We start from the raw sequence: 21,663 nt of genomic DNA on the forward strand, positions 1-21,663 counted from the left end.
AACTTGTTTGCTTTTGTTGACTTAACGTTGCCGTAAAACTGTGTATTTACCTGAACAGCAAAGTCTCTCTCTGGCTTGGCTGCCGTTTCCTTGTCCACCAGTAAAAGGACGATATAAAGTGCATTTGGCATCAACAACTGCAAAAGACAACAATAGACCATAACAAATGCGCTGCAATGACAATGTGGATTTGAGGAGCTAAACCCAGTCTAAATTAGAGGCCCATTTATAGTGTGTTCTGTGGTCTCCAGAATAATCCTCTTTACATCAGTGAACAAGTCATCACTGCAACATGATGATACGTCTCGTGCAAGTCAACTGCAGCAAACACGCCCTGGCAGTGAGGTTAAAAACAGACAAGTAAGCACAGGCTCGTCTGCAGCAGCCCTGAAGCCAGACCTTTCACAAAAACCACTCGAAACCGCAGTCACTACAACAGTAAGGTGTGTCTCTCCAAATGTGCCTTCAAGTGTCAGTAAAGAACATGATGAGATATGTAAAGAATGCATTATACAGTGTTCCGCAACCAGGGGCAAGTGGGCCGCTAGAGCCAATGTGTGGAGGGGGACGCGTTTTCAGAGAGTTATGAGGCAAAAACCTTCACACGGTGGTATTTTACGGGGGTTTCTTGCACTTTTGTATTGCACTTTACAGCAGAACTAGATGATCTTGATGCTCTACACGAAAACACAAAATAGAGAATATGAAACTTTGCTACTTGTGAACTTTCAGAAGTAATCGGTCTATTTATTTATTTTTAAATTAAGACAAGTTGAAGTGTCAAATGCAACAGTTGAAAATAATTGAAAAGCTCAACAGTGACGTTTCTGGTGAATGGTGCGCCACCTGTTATGGCTTTGAATGGAATGTTCCACAGAATGGCATTTTGTTTATCTATCTCCATGGAGACAAGCAGGTGACAATACGTTACAAGTCAGATCTGTGGAGAAGCGAGCCACACACAGTAAGACTGACTGTTTTCAAGATATATTCTTATAGCAATGATAATAACAACACCTGCGATTGAGTAAAGGCTTGACAGATAAACAATGCCATACACATTCCAGGCAAAGACAATCCACCAGTTAAGTTACATAGTGCAACTTTAAATGTGAGTTTATATGTACGAATTTTGCCGTCTTTATTAACGACAAAAGTGTGGACAGATGATAGGAGAAAGTATAAAACTACAGCAAAGCAATATTTACGTTAAACATGTACAAAATGTCTCTAATCTTTGAATGTTTTACTTTCACTGCAAAAAGTTATATCTAGGTAAGTTGAATTACTTGAATAAAGAACATATCATCAGGATTTGAGGAGTTTTTTTTTTATTTTTTATTTCAAATACAAAAAGTCTCATATCATTGTTAGATAATTTCACTCAAAACAAGAAAACATTTACGTAGATATGTCTTGTTTTTGTTAACACTTTATGACGATGTTCTTCTGTTAAATCTTTGTCATGCGATGCACCCTAGAGTATCTCACATTGCACAGGGTTTCTTACAGGGGCCGAATACAGTAGTGAACAAACTCCGAACGAGCCGTGGCAGTGGAGTCAAAGACCATGGGCGTGATGCAGTGTAATTACATATTTTTACCTGTAATTCAGACAGAGATGACAACAGAGCCGCACTGGGCAGCTGCCTCCTGCCGTCCACCACGACCGTCAGGCCCTGCTCCCGCCTCTCTTTTCTAAAAACAGAAGCCAAACCGTGAGCACCAGGTTCAATTATATGTTAGGGAGGAAGAGGAAAGTTAAAAAGCACTTTCAATAATACAGTGTAAACTACATGGTAAACTAGTATCGACACTAGAAATGAATTTGAACGAGTGTTGATACTAAAACAGATCAGAAAATCAGATAGTTTTGTATAATCTTGATCTGTATCTTTTATAAGAGTATATAGTAATGACAGGCTTGACAACAACTACTTTTCTCTTCAAAGTATATTCTTATATTCTAGTTAAATGGTTAGATTTATGTCTAATTTTAAGTTATTTATTGCTATTTTTTTATTGACATTTTCCCATTGTGGGACAAATTAAGGGTTTTCGTATCATATCTTATCAAATTGTCCAGCTGTTGAGACACAAAAAACTTACTGTATTTTTCTAAATTCGTTAAAGATGGTGAAAAATCCAAACATACTTTGAACAATAGGCCTTTTTAATCTGGACACCAGGACTTCAAAATAAGAACCGTTTAATCATTTCAGCGTTCAACTGTTTCTTTCATAGACTTTGAAGACTACTTGAGTCATTCCCTCTGGTCGTTTTGTGCTCTCTACATATATATGCCAGAGTACAGTTAAAAACTAAAAATCTAGAAAATGTGCCGCTCTTCTGGACATTCCCTCTGTGTGTAAGTCCATATTGTGTCCGTACCTGAGAGTGGAGCGGTAGTAGCCCAGTAAACAGGTGACGTCTGAGGCTCGGCAGCTCTGGGCTCCCCACACCTGAGCTCTGGTGCACACCTGCAGCACGGCCCGCCCCCCACGGTCCTGGTTTCCTGGAACACAAGGGGTCAACCAGGGGTCAATGTCAAATACAAGAAAACCACACAGAACACGCCAGACAGATTAGAAGCTCAAGGTTTTGAAAATATAGATTGTAGAGCTCATGCCACGCAACGCAGTGTCACAGCGACAACAAAAATATAATAAGAAGTTAGTTCAATGTGTGTCGCCAAAGTTGTCTATTGAAAAATGAAGTAAATTATTTCAAAATGTTGTCAATCTCGACAATTGTTTTGCATTTTTAACTACTTTCAATATATTTTCTGACTGTTTACATTCTTGATTTATCTTTATTGTATTATTATATTTATATATTTATACGGATTCTTTGGGCAGTAGGCTTTATTAGACAGGATAGTATAGCATGAAATGGGAATGAGACTAGGGACCTCATAACGCTGAGCTCGGCCCCAGATATTCTGATTTCAAATAGCAGCAAAATGACTTCTTTCAGTGGTCGCTAGAAATTGAGTCAACTCTTTGGAACAGCATCTAAAGTATATATTTACAATCGTAATAAGCATGTGATGAATAAAATTTGAATTATTATGTGCTAAATCTTTAGGGAGATACTTGGACGGGGGTGGAGACATAATGATCACGAGCTGCACTAGTTACTATAAGAAAAACAAAACGAGACATTGACAGATATTGGCCTTTAAACGTCATTATTTGTACTAGAAACATTTGTAAAAACCTTTAAACGGATCTACATGATAGTGTTTGCCGTGCGCTTCACCTGGTAGTGTGACGGCGCCGGACGCGAGCAGCTCCTGATTGACCTCTGACGCCGACGTGGGCAGAGTCACGTTTTGGACCGGGGCAGCGCTGGACGTGGAGGAGAGTCTGACCGCCGTCCCGTTGGCAGGAGATTTGGAGCCCGTGGCCTCCTCCACACTGAGCCTGCGCCTTCTGCTTTCACTGCTGACTTCATGTTGTGCTGTTGAAACAAGACAACAGAGCTAATGATAGAAATTAGAGGCTGTTTTTAGTACAAGACATCAAAACAAGGGATGGTTAGCGTCGGTCAGGTCGTAGTTTATACTTTGAGTCATTGTTGGGACCAGGTGGAGTCTGGGTGAGTCACAAACACACACCTTTTGACTTTCTAAAACACTCTCAGCCGTTTTCATTTCACCTTTTAGAAAATAAAAGGATTATTATGAACATTTTAGAACAGACAGAACATTGAATTTGATCCATTCTTGTTTGTTTTTGTAATGCTAATGGTGCTAAATTTTGAGACATTCAAAATTGATATGATTACAGTCTGTGGTGGTCCCGGGCTGATTGCAGGGTTGATTGCAGGGTTATTTTGGGGGTCCTGGCCTGAAACGTTGGGGAAACCGTGCTCTATAGAGTGAATCTGTCAGCGTAACTTGCCCTTTTAAGACTTTCAATAAATATGCATTGAGAACAAAGACAAAGTTTAACAAAAGTAAATGCAATCTGAAGATATTTGTATGGCAGACGATTTTGCTGGAAAATGCAAAAAATTGTACAGTTTAAATCCCTTTGTCCGGCAGTATCTCACACGTTTATTGTTCACGACTGCTATTCCAAAACATCATTATCTCAACTTGTTCTCATATCCTCCAGTCCCTCTTTTAATAGCCAAGTAAATGTCAAGGAAGTCTAAGATTGATGCAGTCCACTTAAGAACAAAAGGATTCTCAACACGCAGTCAAGAGTTTAAAGACATGCACAACAAGTACTGCACATTTTAAAAGTTATATTATAAAAGTTTGGATCAGCTAAACAGTTGTGTTACACTCCTCAGCCTGACAGTGCTCACTCTTATTGTCTTTTCACAGTCGGTTGTTTCCTGTGTGACTGTGGGGTTAGGCCTGTGTTTGCATCGTTTCCTAAAGTGCTTTGTTTGAGAGGAAGTGACACAGGTGAAGCACAGACTCACTGCATTGTGCTGTGTGAAAGTGTGTTTTGGATACTCCTTTAGCTTTTGTAAAGAGGAGCTCATCTGCCGTGAAAATTAGGTTTTAGAAAACTAGAATGCATTAGTACTTTTATTTTTGAGCTTGATAGATGTTCATTTGGCTTTGGTTTTATTCTTATCTTCATCTTTTCCCATTTGTCCTGGTTAGAAATGGGCACAAAGAGTCCCGTGGCATAAAAACTCCCCGTGACTGTACTGTCTAAAGAGTTTATAGTAATCTAGTACCATAAACAATGAAGCCAGTATAATTAAATAATACCATGATGACTTTATGATTCTAAGGTGAAAAACATGATCATCTTCCCCAAATTAATTTGTTGGGGATAGAGAAGATTTTAAAATGTTTACAATTACTGCTATCACCTTCACTTTAATTAACATAAATATAATATTAAATTAAACGTTGGCCCTGGACTGTTCCATATGTTGACGTCAATGGAGAAGGTAATGCTTTAAAAACAAAACAAAAATTAAAATAACCTCTGATTTGACTCGATTTGAATGGACGGAAAAAGCTTTGTTTTCTAAAAACAGTATCATTCCCTGGAGGTGGTCTCACTTTCCTCAGCTCCAGCTCAAATCAAAACAGAATGACAGAAGCAAAGTCAACACTCATTTATGACTAATCCTGATCCTAATACAAGGGCAGATCCAACATTTAACTGCCAAAAAACACAACCTGTGGGCTTCGGGCGGAGGCAGCAGCACTGATATTAAAGAAGTGTAGCTGCGGGTGCTGTCTGCATTCTATCATTATTCAGACGTTTACAGTGTTAAAACATTAAAATGTGCTAGAAACAGTATACATGACTTTGTTTTAATGTTTTCACTGTTATTATTGCAATGATGTGTCTGTTGTATACAACCTTATCATACAAAAACAAAATGTCTACATGTTTGTTTCACTATATATTCATTCATATATTTCACAGTTTCAAAAATAGCCTCTTTCATTTTAGAGGATTTGACACAAAAGACTAACCTGGCTCGTCTTTGCTGCCTCTTCTGTCAGAGCGATGAAACGCCGCCTCAACGTCCAGTCTCCCAAACCGAAGTGCGTATCCATTTATGAGTTTTTTGGGCGAGATGCTGCCCGATCCTCCCGACGAGGACCTCTCTCTGTGACCTTTGACCTGTCCCGTCTTGTTAGTCCTCTCCAGTGACTTGGAGCGCCTGTCCGAGCGCCGCTCCCCGCCTCTGAATCCTCTCTGGAGGTACAGCAGAGGTGTACTCGGCCGGTCCTCCCCACTCAGCCAGCTCCGGCCCACCTGTCTCCTGGACAGGTGTTCTCTGGGGCTATGCAGGTCCGGACCGTTGCTCATGTGGGCTGGACTGGTGCTCTGGTCAGGACTTTCCTCCAGGATGGATTCAGAGCTGGAGCCGAGAGCCATGGGGTTCTGCAGCGCCTCCATGTAAGACTTCCTAAAGAGCCTCCTGCTTTCAAAGGCCACCGAGTCCCGGGACAGGCGTCTGCGAGGGCCCGGGTTACTCAAATCTGTGCTAAAAGACAGACTTTTACAGACTTTATCTCGTCCATCCTCCTGTCCTTCAGATATTGTGTTATTATTAATGATAGGTGAGGTGACTTTGCTCTCACACGATTGTCTATGATTCCTGTTTGGAGAGTTCGGTTCAGAGAAAATAGAGTCTGTTCCCTGAGAGTGGAGCGACTCCCTGGAGCTGAGGTGGCTGTCCAGAGTCCCGGTGGATCCGCTGGTGCTGCAGGTGCTCAGATGCCCCCTGAAGCCCCCGCGGCCGATGCTGCGCGCCTGCATGATGGCGTCCGCCGTGCTGTTCACAAACAGAGGGTTGGCCACGTTCTTCCAAGGCGTCCTGTACACGGCGGTCCCGGTGGTCAGCAGACAGTTCTGGAGCGGGTAAAGATTGCGGTCGCGTGTGACATTCTGCAGGAACTCAGCTGTGAAGATACTGCCATACATGCTCTCTGGAATGGGGATCTCTGCGAGGGCCTGTCCGCTCACACACAAACATTTTATCACGAGCTTCGCAGTCTTTCGGCCTAAAGGGACGATCTGCAGATAGAAGTCGCCTTGCTTCAGTCTCACTTTGTGCAGAGGGGAGAGCTGCACGACCACTTTGTCTTGAATGCAGATGGGCCACCCTTCATGATAGAGCAGCAAGCCCCTGTAACGAGCCTAAAGAAAGAAAAGAGCACTTATAAAACAACATATTTAAGTGTGCTTGGAGGTGGTAGATAAATAAATAAAACATGGATAAAATTGCAGTTGTTGTTTTGGAGATACGCAAAATTAGACTACTATTAAAATGATGAACTTTTATGAACTTTTGTGGTTATTCTTTATAAATCTTTCCTGTTTTTTGCTAGACTTGAACCTCAATTAAGAGATTTATATTAAAAGTCACATTTTAGCGCATTTTCCTGATGCATTGTAACAGTATCGTTTGAATATCATTATCAAGATAATGCATGAATGTTCAACATGTGTTTAGCTCTCATGGAAAAGCATGATGTTTCAAATGACTGAATCACGTCATCGAGTTAAAGGTAAACCCGATCAGGCCTAGTTTCGACACTAACACAAACAAATCTTTAGTGATACCAGTGAAGAGCGAAAGCGACTGCTGGAGGGGTGACCTTTTCATTTCGACTGAATGCAAAGGTAGAGGATGTGTTTGTCCAAAGCCTCTCATATTCCTCCGACACAAAGCCTGACAGTGAGATGCTCCTCGGGGAAAAGCTTAGACAGGACTGAGGCTCTGAGGCTCTGGCCACAGTCTAATCATTATAGCCTTAGAAAGCGGAAGTACAGTGTTCAGAGCAAAGCAGCACAGCTCAGGGAGACATTTTGTTTTGGACTGACCAGACCTGAGCAGCCAATGATGTCGTCGGTCTCAGTCTGACGTTCCCATTCCCACTCTGCAGTTTTCACACTAGTGCATTCTTCTCCACTAATAATTTGATTTGTGTAGAGCAGTACTTGAGCTTGGTCTCACACTCTGAGTATCCTCAACTCGATTACTAGGCAAATAAATGTGTTTACTATAGCAGTTTATTCAATTCACAGTCAATTACTGTAAAATATATTCTTGCTTTAATGATAGTGATGTACAAAATCCTACAAAACATAATTAAAGATGTCAAATTAACATTAATAACTGCTGATTTGGAAATGCTGATGTAAAGCAGTAATAAAACATTTATATATGTATTTTTTAGATAAATGGAATTGAGGCGTAAAGAGGACAAAAACAACATTGAGCTGAATGTTTTCGTGTCTTTCACTCACTCAAAGTCAGTCCGAGTTTCACTTCTCTGCTGTAACTCCAGAGATATGGGACATGTCATTGTAAAAATGTGAGGAATTTGTGACTCACGCTGGTTTCTTGTTGGATTATCTGTAAGATCCTTTTGGCTGGAAGCAAGAAGTCTATGAAGCAGCGAAGGCCGTCTCCTCTGTACTGTCTCTCCACGACACTGAAGAGCTGCCATAGGACGGTGGAGGCAGTGTCTGCGAACGGCCGGTACAGCGCTGATAATGTGCTCTGGATACAGCTGTCCAAAGACTCACTGTCCTGAAAGAGACGCAAACTAAACGTTAATCAGAATCAGAAAAGGTTTATTGCCATTGTCAACGAACAGAATACGGTGATACGGTGCAACATAAAACAATGAACAAGATCATGAAAACTACCACAAGAAGTACATTAGGAAACAAGCAACATTTCTACAACATTTGTATCAGTTTGACAAGGGGGGGAAATCTTTTAACAACCTTCTTGACATTCTTTCTAAAAAACATTTATTTGATCAAAAAACCTTTCAAGAGATCAATTAGTAACCATCAGAATCTTCTAACTGGTGCTGTGGTTTACATATTTAGACTCTAGACACAAGGGAAGTCGCACAGAAGCACAAAAACATTGAACAAATTCTAGTGAAAAGTAAATATATGTAAACTGCATTGGATGTCACACATAATTTCATCATGTTTCAGTCAGTTTTGGAAAGGAAAAACAAATATGAGGTCAAATAACTTGGTAGCTCAAAACAACTCTAGCAAAACTCAAACAGATTAGCCCTGAAACATAAATAGAATAAGTAAAAACTGTGCAGAAGATTTGTATGTGATCGTAGAATAATAGTAATGATGTGACATGTGATTCAGGAAGTTCAAACATGAGGAAATGATGATCTTTCCATCAAAACGAGGGGAAACACCTGGAGGGAATGACGTTACTATTACTGTGAGTGGACACAAACAGACCAACTGGAAAGTCCATGATGGAGACTTTTCTCTTAGAAAGAATTAGGGACGTCACAAAATGTTAGTGCTATGATTGTTGTGAGAAGAGATGTCACAATTTTACCAATATTCACGATTGTTGATATGACGAAACTGTAGTAAAATCCTTAATTGTCTTTCATTCATATTGTCATTATTACATCAGCTCACTTTAAGTATGTGACCAGCTTCTGAGTGACAAAATCAAATTATTTAATCATATAAACAAAACTTAATTTACGTTTAGTAAAATAGATTGAACAGAATTTAAGGAAGTTACAAAAGCAAGTGCTCACAAGATGTTTTACTATGAGCCGTTGTTTAAAAGTACATTTTATGGTTAGTAACTCGGATCAGATCGGATAATTACTATGCCTATCCACAAATATTAACTGCAAAACGAAGGATGCATTTACACACAGGAATGGGACAAGATGTGCACCTCTGGACAATGATCTCGTGAGATTTTTTTCCTGTTTACATTTGGCTTTGACAAAAAGGTTTAAATGTTGAATCTGTAATCATAAAAGGCCATTCTATTTCTACGATGACAAAACAGACAAAACCAGGATTAAACCAGAACTAGAACAGGACCAAACCACGTCTACAGTGTATCACGACTAAACTGGACTCAAACAAGGATTGTGTTGAACCTATATAGAGGTAATTCAAAACATGGAACTACAAGGTGAGCAGCAGCTTTTATAGTACACATACCACCATTAAAATTGTGATTTGCATATTGAACTTTATATACAAACCAAAAGCTATAAATATAAGTTGGAATTAGCCTGACTGTCGTATCCATGGAAGTATAATACATCCATGGTCTTAACTGGGGCCTCAACTCTGACTAAAAGAAGATGTGGGGACAAAACCCAAACTTCACGTAGGTAGAAAAACGCATGGATCACACCTGGAGCAGAACTCTGTGCACATGATCCTCCACCATGTAAGGACAATGCAAAGTGAGTTATGAATGAGATTTACCTAAACTTGAGCGGGTTTGATTGACACACGGAGACCTAGAGGGCGGGGCAGAGAGTCTGTGTCGCGGCGAGTGATCTTCAGTGAAAACACACTATTTCTGACAACAGTAAAGTAGGTCAAAAATGTGATGCCTATATTTACCTGCACTTAACATGGCCTAAAGCCTATGTTTTATGTCACATCATGAGCGCTGTACGTGCACGAGCAAGTTTGAGAGTGTGAAGTGAATTACTTAAACTAGCATTTTAAAAGATGGAAGAAATCAAGTTCTCTTTGAATCAAGTCTGTTAAACGGCCCGTGTTTCACCTTTTGTGTCTTGTTGATCCAAGCACCATCAATTAGACGAGCGCGAGTACAGTTCAGTGCATTGATACACATGCCACAACTTCACTACAAGGCCCTCTTTGTGTACTCTGCTTCTCTAAGTGCTACTGCGCTCAACAGAGAAACAAACCAATTGTACACGGCCATTAGCAGCCTGCATACTTTCAGTAAGAAAAAAAAAAGTCTCTGAACATTTGTCGCTGCGGCCAAAATAACATTGTGGTTTATGGAGGAAAAGTAACAATGGGAGGAAAGCACAGTTATAGGAGGACATCCCTGGACTTGAGTTTCACACTGGACAGAAGACGTGTTTTGAAGAACACTTACACAAAACTGTAGAGGTTTAAGCGCTGTGACAAATGCATTTGTACTGAGCGGTTTACTAAATGAAGCGTACCTATAGGAATGATGGCTGTATTGAACAATATTTTGCCAGCTAGGTCTTTATCTTTATATATTTTTTGGTGACGTGAAATGGAAGAGAAGAGTTGGGAAAGAAACTGAGGCAGGCACAAAACCTATTCACTCATTTCAGTATCCTTTCATTTGACCTTTAACATATAAAAAAGATAAATAGGTAAATAAATAATGACACATGCATAACAAAAACTGCGTTCACACTTGTTTCCTGGGTTGAGTCCTGAATGTAGAATTGGTTTGGTTCTGTTCTTGTCCAGGTTTAGTCCCAGTGTCACAATCCTAACATTTTAAACACATTTTGATATCACAAACATAATAATAAGTCTCTTTTTACACTGTAATGTAATTTCTAACACAATATTTTAGTACATTTTTAATCTCTTAGTTCTGATGTAAAGCGTGGTCATATTAAACTGTTCAGGACTGGTCAAACTGTGTCCTGCATGTGATCCGTTAACAAATCTGTACTTATATTTAACAACCCTAAAGTATTTCTTAGATTAGTCCTCCTGTCACCTGGCTTGGGGCATGACTGTCTTCAAATGAACACTGGTGAGTTTCTGACCCTCCCTGAGCTACAGGAATGTGGTGTGTTTGGTTGTATGTCTGGCCACAAACCACGGCCCGGACACTGCAGACTGGGACGTCCCACCTCCTCCACCCTAATCATTAATGCATTAAAATCCAGGTGGGACGCTGAGAACTCTGCGATAAACCGGCACTCAAGAGTCGGGCGGATGAGGGTAGGAGGGTAATCACTAAGCAACTGGATATATATATAATTTGTGCAGTAAACAAATATGCATGTTGTTAGAGGTGAACTGTGTAACTTTTCTGGTGGAGGGTCTGTTGTCTCCTTGACACCATGGAGATGTTATCACCTTCTTGCTTCTGCACTTTTCCTTATTCATGTTTTTATCTCTTTTAATTGTGATTTTAATGCAACTTTTCCTGTTCTTTAAAACACTTTCAACGATTTTGTGCAAATAAACTTTGCTGTGTGTGGAATGTTCCCCAGCATGGCATTAGATATCTCCATGGGACAAGCAGGCGATGCCACTGGGCCAACTGACAAGTCAGATCTGTGGAGAGTCTAGCCACACAGAATGACAGCATGTTTTTCAAGCTAATTTAAGCAATGAAAACACCTATGACGCAATAACATCTCCATGGAGACAAGCAGGTGGCCGACCCTCCACCAGAAATGTGATGTATTTAATCAATTAATACATTACACATATTCTCAGTGTGAACAGGCTCACTTTTCTACAGATGTCCAATAAATTGTCCACATGTCCCCTGCTTGTCTCCAAGGCGATAGATTAGTTTAATGCTATACTGTTGAACATTCTGGGCAAAGCAGTACTATTTCCATGAAGATAAACAGATTACACGCACAAAAATGTAATGTATGTCAAAACTTACCACGTGAACAACTGGTTTAAAAGGCAGAAGTTTAAGACATATGGTAGAAGAAAAGGGTGTGTGAAGGAGGCTCTGGATGTGGAGGATGGAGGCCGTACAAAAAGAGTGAGTGAAAGACAAACCGGGGGAGTGAGAGGTGACCACTGACACATTTTGTGGTCAGGGACACAAAAGGCACTGCCTACCAGGCGTCCAGTGAAGCATGAAGCCACAGGGGCTGTAACAGGAGTGCCACAAGCCCCCATACAGAGCGCTCAGAGGGGGCAGTGCACAAAGACCACTGCTGCTCTGCTCTGCTCCAGCCACCACAAGTTAGACGCAGTGATAAAGACAAAGTATGATTCCTGCAAACCTTTGACACATTGTACTGCCTGTGTTATTTACTAAGATAAAGAAGTGGGCATCGAAAAATATAGCTGTTTTGAAGATGTGTGAAATGTGATTAAGAAATGGGTCAAAAAGCTCTCCTGCATTGTCTAAAACAACCTGGACAACACAAACACTGGCACAACAAAATCACAATTTATTGGTCTTTGTACTGTCCTAAACAAAAAAATAAACTAAAGCCTAGTTTATGGTTTACAAAAATGACAACAATACATAAAATATGGGCAAAAAGTGACATTTATTCACTGCAAATAGTCATTTAAGAGAATATTGTCAATATAAATAAAAGTTTGTGCCACCATAGTCTGAAAAGAATGTAAGTGATTCACTGAAATGAGGTCAATATGATCCATAATCACATATAGCATGTTTCTTATTCTTCTATGGTCAACTCTCACTCTCTTCTTTTACTTTATTTCTCTCTCCACGTGAGAGCAGAGTATTGGAAATATTGTAATACACATTGTAGATAAACTGTAAACAAATAGTAAAACACATTATCAACAAAGACAGGATTGCACAAAAGTATAAGACAGAAAAATAAATGTTCCTTTTTAAAATGCTCCAACATAAATACCCAAGAGTCCATTTTTACAGTTGTCAAACCCGGGGACGAAATTCCCCAGCTCTATCTTGTAACTACTGGATATTGTAAAGCCATTGTACAGAGACCCTCCAGTAAATGTTATCAGGGCTGATAAACTTTAACCCGGGGCCGGCGGTGACTTGTGTGAAACGCAGCACGGTCCATTAGCCGACGGTGAGGGCTGCAATAATAATGACTGTCTGCAGATAATAACCCAGACCTCCTAGTCTATGGTGCCTATACTTTACCCCTTCAAATACCTTCCTGAAAAATTACATATCCATAAGAATGAACAATGATACACGGTAAAAACTGTGTAATTAAATGTGTAAGAATTGTTTCCACTTCTATAAATAAACATTAAGAAGTTCTAAGTTCTAAGAATTTATCAATGGAAAACAGTTTGCTTCAGGATTCCACAAACATACAATGAACCAAACATAATCACACTATGGACTAAACAATTAAATATGTCATTGATATTTTTCACTATTGTCATAACCGTAGTTGTTAAATGTTCTGACCAGCTCGCAGCAACAACTCCATTCTTAGTTTGTAAATGTTTGTTCACTTATTCTGATATTATTTTCAATCAAATCTTTATTTTTCCTCTTTTATGAGCAAGCTGGAAAACTGCAAAACATGAAGAACAAAAACAGGAAAGTGAATGTAGTTCTTTACGTCAATCTGAGCCCTGATGAGCACTGACATGGGGACAATAGAGAAACAAAGTCTGCTGATACCTCCAGGCTAAAAATAGAAATCGGGCAAACCAAAACAAATGAGAGATTACTAAAAAGTCACAACACACCACTTAAACTATTTGTGCTTGAAAATGCTTCATACCTCACTAGTCATTTGCCGTATTTATGTCATCCAGACCACACAAACGTAGCAGAAAAGGCAATCAATACAAACAAAACAAAAAGATTTGACTAAAAAGTGGCAGAAAAACATGTAAAAATCTCGTCATCAGAGCCAATTTCAAAATAAATAACCAACTAACTATGAATCTCATATGAGCTATGTTCTGTACATTGTTGTGGTCCAAGTACCGCAGATGTCAGATCAGAACAGAAAGAAAACACACTGATCAACCATAAGATTCAGCTCAAAACAGCAGCTCAGGCCAGTAAACATCTCCTACCTTTATACTCAGGTAATTGTCACAGCTCCGCGACTTGGCCCTGGAGTGCATTTTCCTCATCGACAGCATAAGGACGAGCGTAATCCAAGCGATAAATGCCCTGGATACGTTAAAAGAGGCAAAGACTTTTCCACAACTTTGCCCTGTTTTGCGAGCGCCGTGGTGTCATCGCGGCGCTCGTGTAGTTCCTCCCTGTGTGCGGTTGTGTCCGTGAGCAGCTGGAGCAGACTGTCGAGGCGTGTGAGAGGGAGAGGTAGAGCGCTGGCTTCACCGTCACTCCCCCTTCGCTCCGTCCCATCCGTCCCCCCTTGTCTCCTCCCGTCCTGACCGACTCTGCGTCTCCCCCGCCCCGTTCAGACCACAGCCAGCTGGATAAATGGATAAACGCACGCACCGCTGTAACTCCCGTTCACGCGTGGCTTTCATCGAAACGTCCGGGCGTAACGCAACTGGACGCGAGGTGTAATTTACAGAGCTGCGACTTCATTTGTGAAGCAAGTTTAAAAACAACAGGGTCGAGCAAAATGTGGAGTCTAACCTCATGATAAAAGAACATAAAAACGCAACAGAAATGTCGAATTTAAAAGCGGAAAATGTTTTAAGAAGGGATTTTAAAGGAGAAATTGTTTTAATATTGTAACTATAATTGTGTGTGAACATGTCTGTGACGTAAATGTTTCCCTTTTCTGTTTTTTGTTCTGTTTTTTGTTCGTTTGCTTACAGTTTGATGGAAATTTGTGTAAAATTAATCATACATAAATGCAAATAAATAAGTTTCTTCTCTGAGATGCAATAAAGCTACTAGATGTCGTCAATGATAACAACTAAAGCAAAAATGATGCTCTCATTTCTTTTAATTCTTCTGTTTGTGAGCTCAGATTTAAAATGTAAAATATCTTAACATTATAATGGTGCATTTCTTTGTTATAAGAAGACAAAATACCGCAGGAAGCACCGCTGAAGGAAACAACAACACTATCTGACCCCTGTGACCGCTGGGCTTCCATAGAGCTACTGCTGCCAGGGTTGCCAGGTTTTCACATGAATAATCCCAAATGCGAAGCAACAAGTGAAACGATGTGTCACAGCTGAATGAGTGCTTATATTTTTAATGGCATATTCAACGTTCATAATTACTTTACAATGTTAATTAACAGTTGTATTTCAGTAAATATAGATTCTAATATTGTGAAATAGAAATGAAAAAAGGCTAAAAATCACCTATTTTATGGTGTAAAAGTCTGAGAGGTAAAGATGTGAAAATGAAAAAAATGTGTAATGATTATTGTGAGAAAAAACATTTACATTTTTACAATTATTCAGGATTGTTGGCCCTGTGACCAAACGACATTGCAATCCTTAATGTTCTTTCTTTCACGAGTCTAGCTTTATGAAATCAAACTTTCTGAATGAAAAAGTAATGATACAGTCACATAAACAGATAAAAAGTACTTTACATGCACTGAAATGACTCATTGCTGCCGCGTACAATTACTTGTTTTTAGTTATTATGATTATGTTGTGACCTGAACACGATTAATAATGATAGATCAACCGGATAATCTTGCCATCTTCAGGTGGTCAAGCCCAAAAACAACAACCCGCAACCATCAAAATTTGCAATGTAACTTCCAGAAATAAAGCGGCCTAAAGTTGCTGTAAAGAAGCAGACATGGCAACTCTGCTACTGCCTGTGCTGCTCCACTCTGCAGGGGTCTCAGGCGCTCCCCTCCCCTGACCCCTCACACCCCGGGCCCGCACCACCCCCCGCCTCTCCTCTCTCTCCTCTGCCACAATGTGCTCTCTTTGTCCTCGCAATACAAATGGACTAGGGTTTCAGCTTATTCTGCCGCTTTTCAAAGAGGGGAAAGAAAAGAAGACATCAGCACAGGATTGGCCGGTTCGGGTCACTCGGCACAATATTGTCCGAGGGGGAAAATCAATCCTTTACTTGGCTTTACAAACCACTGACATATATGGGACATCCTTCTGTGATGATACATAACTAAACAACAACACCTTGAGGACACATTTCTACAACAGATTTGTCACAATAACACACTTCTTTACAGAGGTGGGAGTTCATCTATTACATTTAGTGGATAGTACTACATCACATTTACATTTACCAACAACATTTTTTGCTGAATAGGTGAAATTAGGGCAGTAGTTGACTAAAGACATGCTCTGTGCACTGATTAATCGACTAAAGGAGATGTGGCAGTGGCTCAAAGTTCTCAAAAGTATTAGGATCTCATGCAAAAACTACTATGAATACAGAGAAGTACAAGTACACACAGATGCATGCTTTCTCCTCTTGGATGTTGTGCATTTAATCCCTTCTAATCCTGATAAAATAACAGGTCAACTAATCAAAAGTGTGGTGGACCAAGACACCATCGACTGATTAATTGACTTGTCCTTGAATTAAAGGACGACGGCTCAAGTTCTCATACATCACATTACCTTCTATTTGAATACATTTATATGTTTTGTTAAGTAACCGTACATTTACATGAGTGTGGGTACGTTCACATTTGGTCACATAACAAAACTGGGACTGTTTAAATCCTGGAATCAAACCCGGACCAGACCAGTACCAGAACTATATCAGGACTAAACAAGGCTCTAACCAGGACCAAACGTAGTGACAAAAGCATTATGTCTATAGCTTTAAATCATCTGATCGGTTTTATTCCATGCACTTTACCAGATCTGTTGTGATTTTCTTTTACTTTTTGTGCCCTCTTATTTTGAAATACCACCATCTTTAGCATTATTTGCCTGTTTGATCACGTTATTAAGACACAAAATCATGAATTAGATGTTACGTTACTGAACTCACAACTCCAAATACTTTTTAACTCCTGCTACAACTGTCTGGATCAGCACTTTTTTACTTCTGCTTGAGTCAAATCATAATAAAGAGAGCTGGAGATGTTACCGCTTTGCCCTGGATGTCCCACAATAGGACATCAAACGTATCTATTTCCATGGAGACAAGCAGGTGACATTGCCAGGTCCGATCTGCGCAAAGGTGACACCGCTCACAGTAAAAACATGCTTTTCAAGGTATTTTTTCATCAATAAACACCTATAATTCGAGAAATGCAAGACAGAAAAATTGCAATCCACTAGCTAAGTTACGCAGTGCATCTTTACAGTAACAACAGCAAAGCATTTTATAGTTTTGCTTCTTTTCGAGGGACGCCTTCAGGAATGCAGCCAGTCAAAGTTAGCCATACGTGCTATCTAGTCTGCGCTCTCTATTTTAGTGGCTGGACTTTAAACACAGGAAATCCTTTCAGCGCTTCCAGGAGAATGAGTGCATTGTGTGAAAATCATATTACCCCGGCATGTTCACGTATAGTGCGGAGAGTGAGGATGGATAATTAAGTCTGCTTATATTTCGAGGGTCAGTGACACAGACGAGTGTTGGACGACGCGCTGGTGAAGAGCAGTACATTTCACTAAGACGTCGATCTAAAACGTAACGCTGGAGTTTGAACCGCCACGTGTTTCAAAATGCACGCGCTTCATCTATTCAGTTAGTAATTTGCAGATCCAAACCACATCTTGAGCTTTAAACATAAACTGTAAATCTAAATGTATCCCAAAGTTCATTCAATTTACTCCTGGATGTTTTTAAAATAAGCACTTAAATTGACCTTGGTTTGAAAAAAAAGTCCATCTATAAGACATATAATGGAGGAAAAACACCAATTTTGATACAACAATGATAATTAAACACAAATGGAATGCTATTTTTAGTTTCTTTAATGTCATACTATTGTACTGCATCAAGTATCTATCTTTTTTGAGAACCTTTCTATCAATCCCACTACTTTATTTGATATTTCCCCCCCCATTTTTCAGCCCTTGAAGACATCAAAGCTGTCAGACCTGGACTTGTTGAGGTGAATTGTTTTGTACACAGACTTCTACCTTTAGATCCATGTATATTTCGTACCGTATAATCTTCTTCTATTCAAACATACACTCCCGTTTTGCTCTGTTTGGAGTCGGCCCTGTAATTTCTGCTGCCTCGGCCCTTTCAGCAGGTCGCGCTCTCAGTCGGTGTGGCACTGCGTTCTCTCTTCCATGTTGACTCCAGTTCCTCCTTTCCTCATCCTCTAATCGTGACGTGATAAATCCAGATGAAATGACAACGGTTCTGGTTCTGGTTCTGGTGCAAGTCCACAGTGCGTAAAGGTCAGGGTGGGGCATCTGCTCTGGGGCGTCACTGTAAAAGTTAAAGCTGCACTGTCTGGCTCGTCTCCATGGCGACGTTGTAGAGCACTGGATGGAACGTCAAGAGCTTTACTGGCCAAACACTCGTAGAGATGTACAAGCATAAACAGCATAAAAATACGATACGCTGCTGAAATATACAGTATTTATCCCACTACTGTGTCAGAATACTTTTGAAGTTTAGCATTTTGTATCTTAAAATCTCCATTGGTTTGTTGGGAATAGTACTCAGTAAATAAACCTGAAATAAATGTTTCTTGCATTTATTCAATTACATTGAATTGATTACAGTGTTTTTATTGCTTTAAAAAAATCACCTTGAAAACCATACAGAGAGAGAGCTCGCCTTTCCACTGATCTGACCTGTAACTAAGTCCTGGTGGCGTCACATGCTTGATAGATAGATATATAAGTTTAAATCCCTTACTTTAGACAAGCAAAGCAAAAGAGGTGAGCAATATGCTGAACATAATATAATAATAATAACATCATATAATATAATGAATGTTGATTTGAAGATAAGGAAGAATGTAATATCAAGTGTGTCATTTATAATTAAAAAATGCAACAAAAAAAGCTAATTAAAAAAAGAAAAAAGGTCTGTATCATGATATTTCTGCACTTTTGTGATTCAGTTTACAGACATTTCACATTTGTGTGATATTAAACCTACATTTCTGTTGCATTGACCCAATTTGACGTAATATCTTCTGACTATTTCTGACGCTATCGACAATTAAGAGTCGGACTGTCCACCAGAAAAGTGACATCATTGAGCTCACATTTCTGCCAGCTACTTTTAAACCATTTACTTTGTGTTGACCTCAAATGATAGAGATCATATGTACCTAAACTTTGTACTCAAAAACTTACCCTCCTCTTTTTTAAATATTTGATTGATAAATGATCCCAAAATGTGATCTACAGAAGATATTGCTTTTCCGAATCAGATTGTTTAGGCTGTGAACCTACAGGAGGAGGTTTATTTATTTATGTATTTATTGAATTAGATCCAGTTCAGTTTGGACAAAACCAGTGTTTGCATTTCCTTGATTTATGTTGTAGGTGTCGAAGTGAATGAAGGGGTGCACGGTGGCAAAGGCGGTTAGCTCTTGCCTCCCAAGAAGGAGATCGTGGGTTCGATTCCCGGACCAAGACCTACATCACAAGATCTCTCTGGGTGGAGTCTGCATGTTCTCCCCGTGTTACCGTGGGTTCTCTCCGGGTTCTCCGGCCCCTCCCACCGTCCAAAGACATGCATGTGTTAGGTAAAAATTGGTGACTCTAAATTGGCCCTAGTGAATGAATGTGAGAGTGAACTGTCTGTAATGTCTATGTCTCTGTGTTGGCCCTGCCTAAGGCCCGAAGTCACTGGGATAGGCTCCAGTCACCAGCGACCCCGAAAAGGGAACAAGCGGTAGAAAATGGATGGTGTTGAAGTGATGTCCCGGACTGAAAAAACCTGATGACACTGAAGTAAATACAAAATGAAACCTTTCCTGTTGTTTTCTTTGGCGCTGAAAATAGTCCTGTTTACTCAGACTTCTGGTAAACAATATTTATGTGATGGGAAAAGTCAGATAGGCCAGTCCCAGCAGTGAGATCCAATCAGATAACAGCAGCAGGGGGACAAATTATCCAGATGACATGAGAGCAGCAGCACTGTCATTTTTCAGCGCTCAGATAAAACTAATGGAGTTTCAGTTTGAGAGGAGAGGCACGCGGTGGTGTTTGGTTCTTATGCTGCAAAAGTTATGTCAAATGTTAGTTAAAATGAAATGAACTTGAATGAAATTTACTTTTGTTTCACAATAATGCTTCTTATTGCATGGCAGAAAGACACTTGAAACATCATGCAGTTCATTAAAACCTTTAAGACAGGGTGTCCAAACTTTTTTCACCAAGGGCCGCATTATGAAACTTAAACGGGGCAGAGGGCCACAAACAACTTGACAATGTCGAACTTGTTGAATGACAAAGTGAATAATTCGAAAATGTTGCATTTGACGTATTTGCGATGAGCCTCCACACCTTTAATTAGATCTAGAACATTAATATTGGGTTGGTATAACATCAATATGCCTGAATTTTCCCAATTTCACAGTAAAAAGTACTACTTTTTGTTGTTTGAGGCAACATAGCAGGAAGCTTGAGGGCCAACAAAAATTGGTCTGAGGGCCGCATTTGGCCCCCGGGCCCTAGTTTGAACATGCCTGCCTTAAGAGTTTTTGTGTTATTGCAACAAGCTACACTATTAAGACACTAGTATGATTGTTATGAACCATGTTAAATAGTCAAGGTCCTAGTAAAGAAGGTCTAGTTAAGAAATCTAAAAGAGCACAATCTAAAGTAATCTAAGTTAAATGTGTATCCATATCTTCAAAATAAAATAAAATATTAGACATGAAGCTGCTTTAACACTTTGGGGGAAGCCTTCTTTTTAGGTTTTGGGGGTCGTGTAAGTAATTTTAACTGATTGATGATTGACTGATTAACTAATATACTTTATTTTCAGACTTCTCACAGACTTGCCTCAGACTTGCCTCAGACTTGCCCCAAAACATGTCAGGTTGTGACTCCTTAATGGGTTTGAACGGGCCCTGCTGTGTTGTAAATGGACGGGTGGTCAGCGGGGACAAACCAGAGTCACAATTTATGCGACAAACTGAGGAATGTAGCACCTCGGCTCCACATCACTTCAGACCGAGCTCACGAAGCCACACACACAGGCCACACGACTGCAGAAGCTACTAAAACAGAAAAAAACGCAAAACAATTCACTCATTCACCTCTACAGCACGCAAATCGAACGCAAAAATTTCAAAAAATTGTAATGACGTTGCCAAATTGACAGCTGCTCTTCAACAATTTCATCTAAGTTAAAAAAAAAAAAAAGTAATAGGTGTAAAGAGGATAATGTTTGGCTCTCCACAATGTAAGCCAATGAAATATAAGACATTACTTTACAAATAATACAGAACAGCTCATATAAAGATGAACTTTACTATGTCGATGACTGAATTAAGTTTCTAAATCACTAGTTCAGTCAAATCTCCATATCGTGACTCATCGATTCTCTATTTAATGACGCTTGCTGTCCAAACACTGGCACGTTTGCCCCGCCCACACCTCTGCCATGGTGAGTGACAGGTGCATTTATCCAATCACAGTGAACTCTAACAAACAGCAGATGACTTTAGTGACGTCTCACAGATAAAACAAAGGCGCGTGCTCGTGAATCGCGTTGAAATCGAATGTTTTTGGTACATCAGCTGCAAAATGTTGTACTCTTAAACATGCTATGCAGTTATAAATCCACCACCGCTGTTAAAGGAACTGCGATTCACGGTTTAGTCAAACAAATGATTCAAAATCTGCAGAAGAATACTGT

At 39.9% G+C, this 21,663-nt stretch overlaps 1 protein-coding gene across 3 annotated transcripts in view; it reads right to left on the reverse strand.

Annotated features, from left to right (window-relative positions):
* The window catches only part of plekhg4b (pleckstrin homology domain containing, family G (with RhoGef domain) member 4B), a 55,086-nt gene that overhangs the window by 22,147 nt on the left and 11,276 nt on the right, over positions 1-21,663 (reverse strand). For 2 of the 3 annotated variants that reach the window (XM_072460169.1, XM_072460168.1), the window contains exons 2-7: positions 7,834-8,031; positions 5,459-6,632; positions 3,262-3,462; positions 2,392-2,515; positions 1,605-1,698; positions 51-137 (exon numbers count right to left, since the gene is read on the reverse strand). In XM_072460169.1, the coding sequence (XP_072316270.1) occupies positions 51-137; positions 1,605-1,698; positions 2,392-2,515; positions 3,262-3,462; positions 5,459-6,416 (1,464 nt within the window). In that variant the 5' untranslated portion in view covers positions 6,417-6,632; positions 7,834-8,031. Of the gene's footprint in view, positions 1-50; positions 138-1,604; positions 1,699-2,391; positions 2,516-3,261; positions 3,463-5,458; positions 6,633-7,833; positions 8,032-14,021; positions 14,200-21,663 lie in introns of those variants that run through there. The other variant, XM_072460166.1, reaches the window with a different exon arrangement.

This window comes from Eucyclogobius newberryi, unplaced genomic scaffold, assembly GCF_026437365.1.
Source record: "Eucyclogobius newberryi isolate DKJ021-1_F unplaced genomic scaffold, fEucNew1.0.hap1 SCAF_3, whole genome shotgun sequence".
Classification (NCBI taxonomy): Eukaryota; Metazoa; Chordata; class Actinopteri; order Gobiiformes; family Gobiidae; genus Eucyclogobius; species Eucyclogobius newberryi.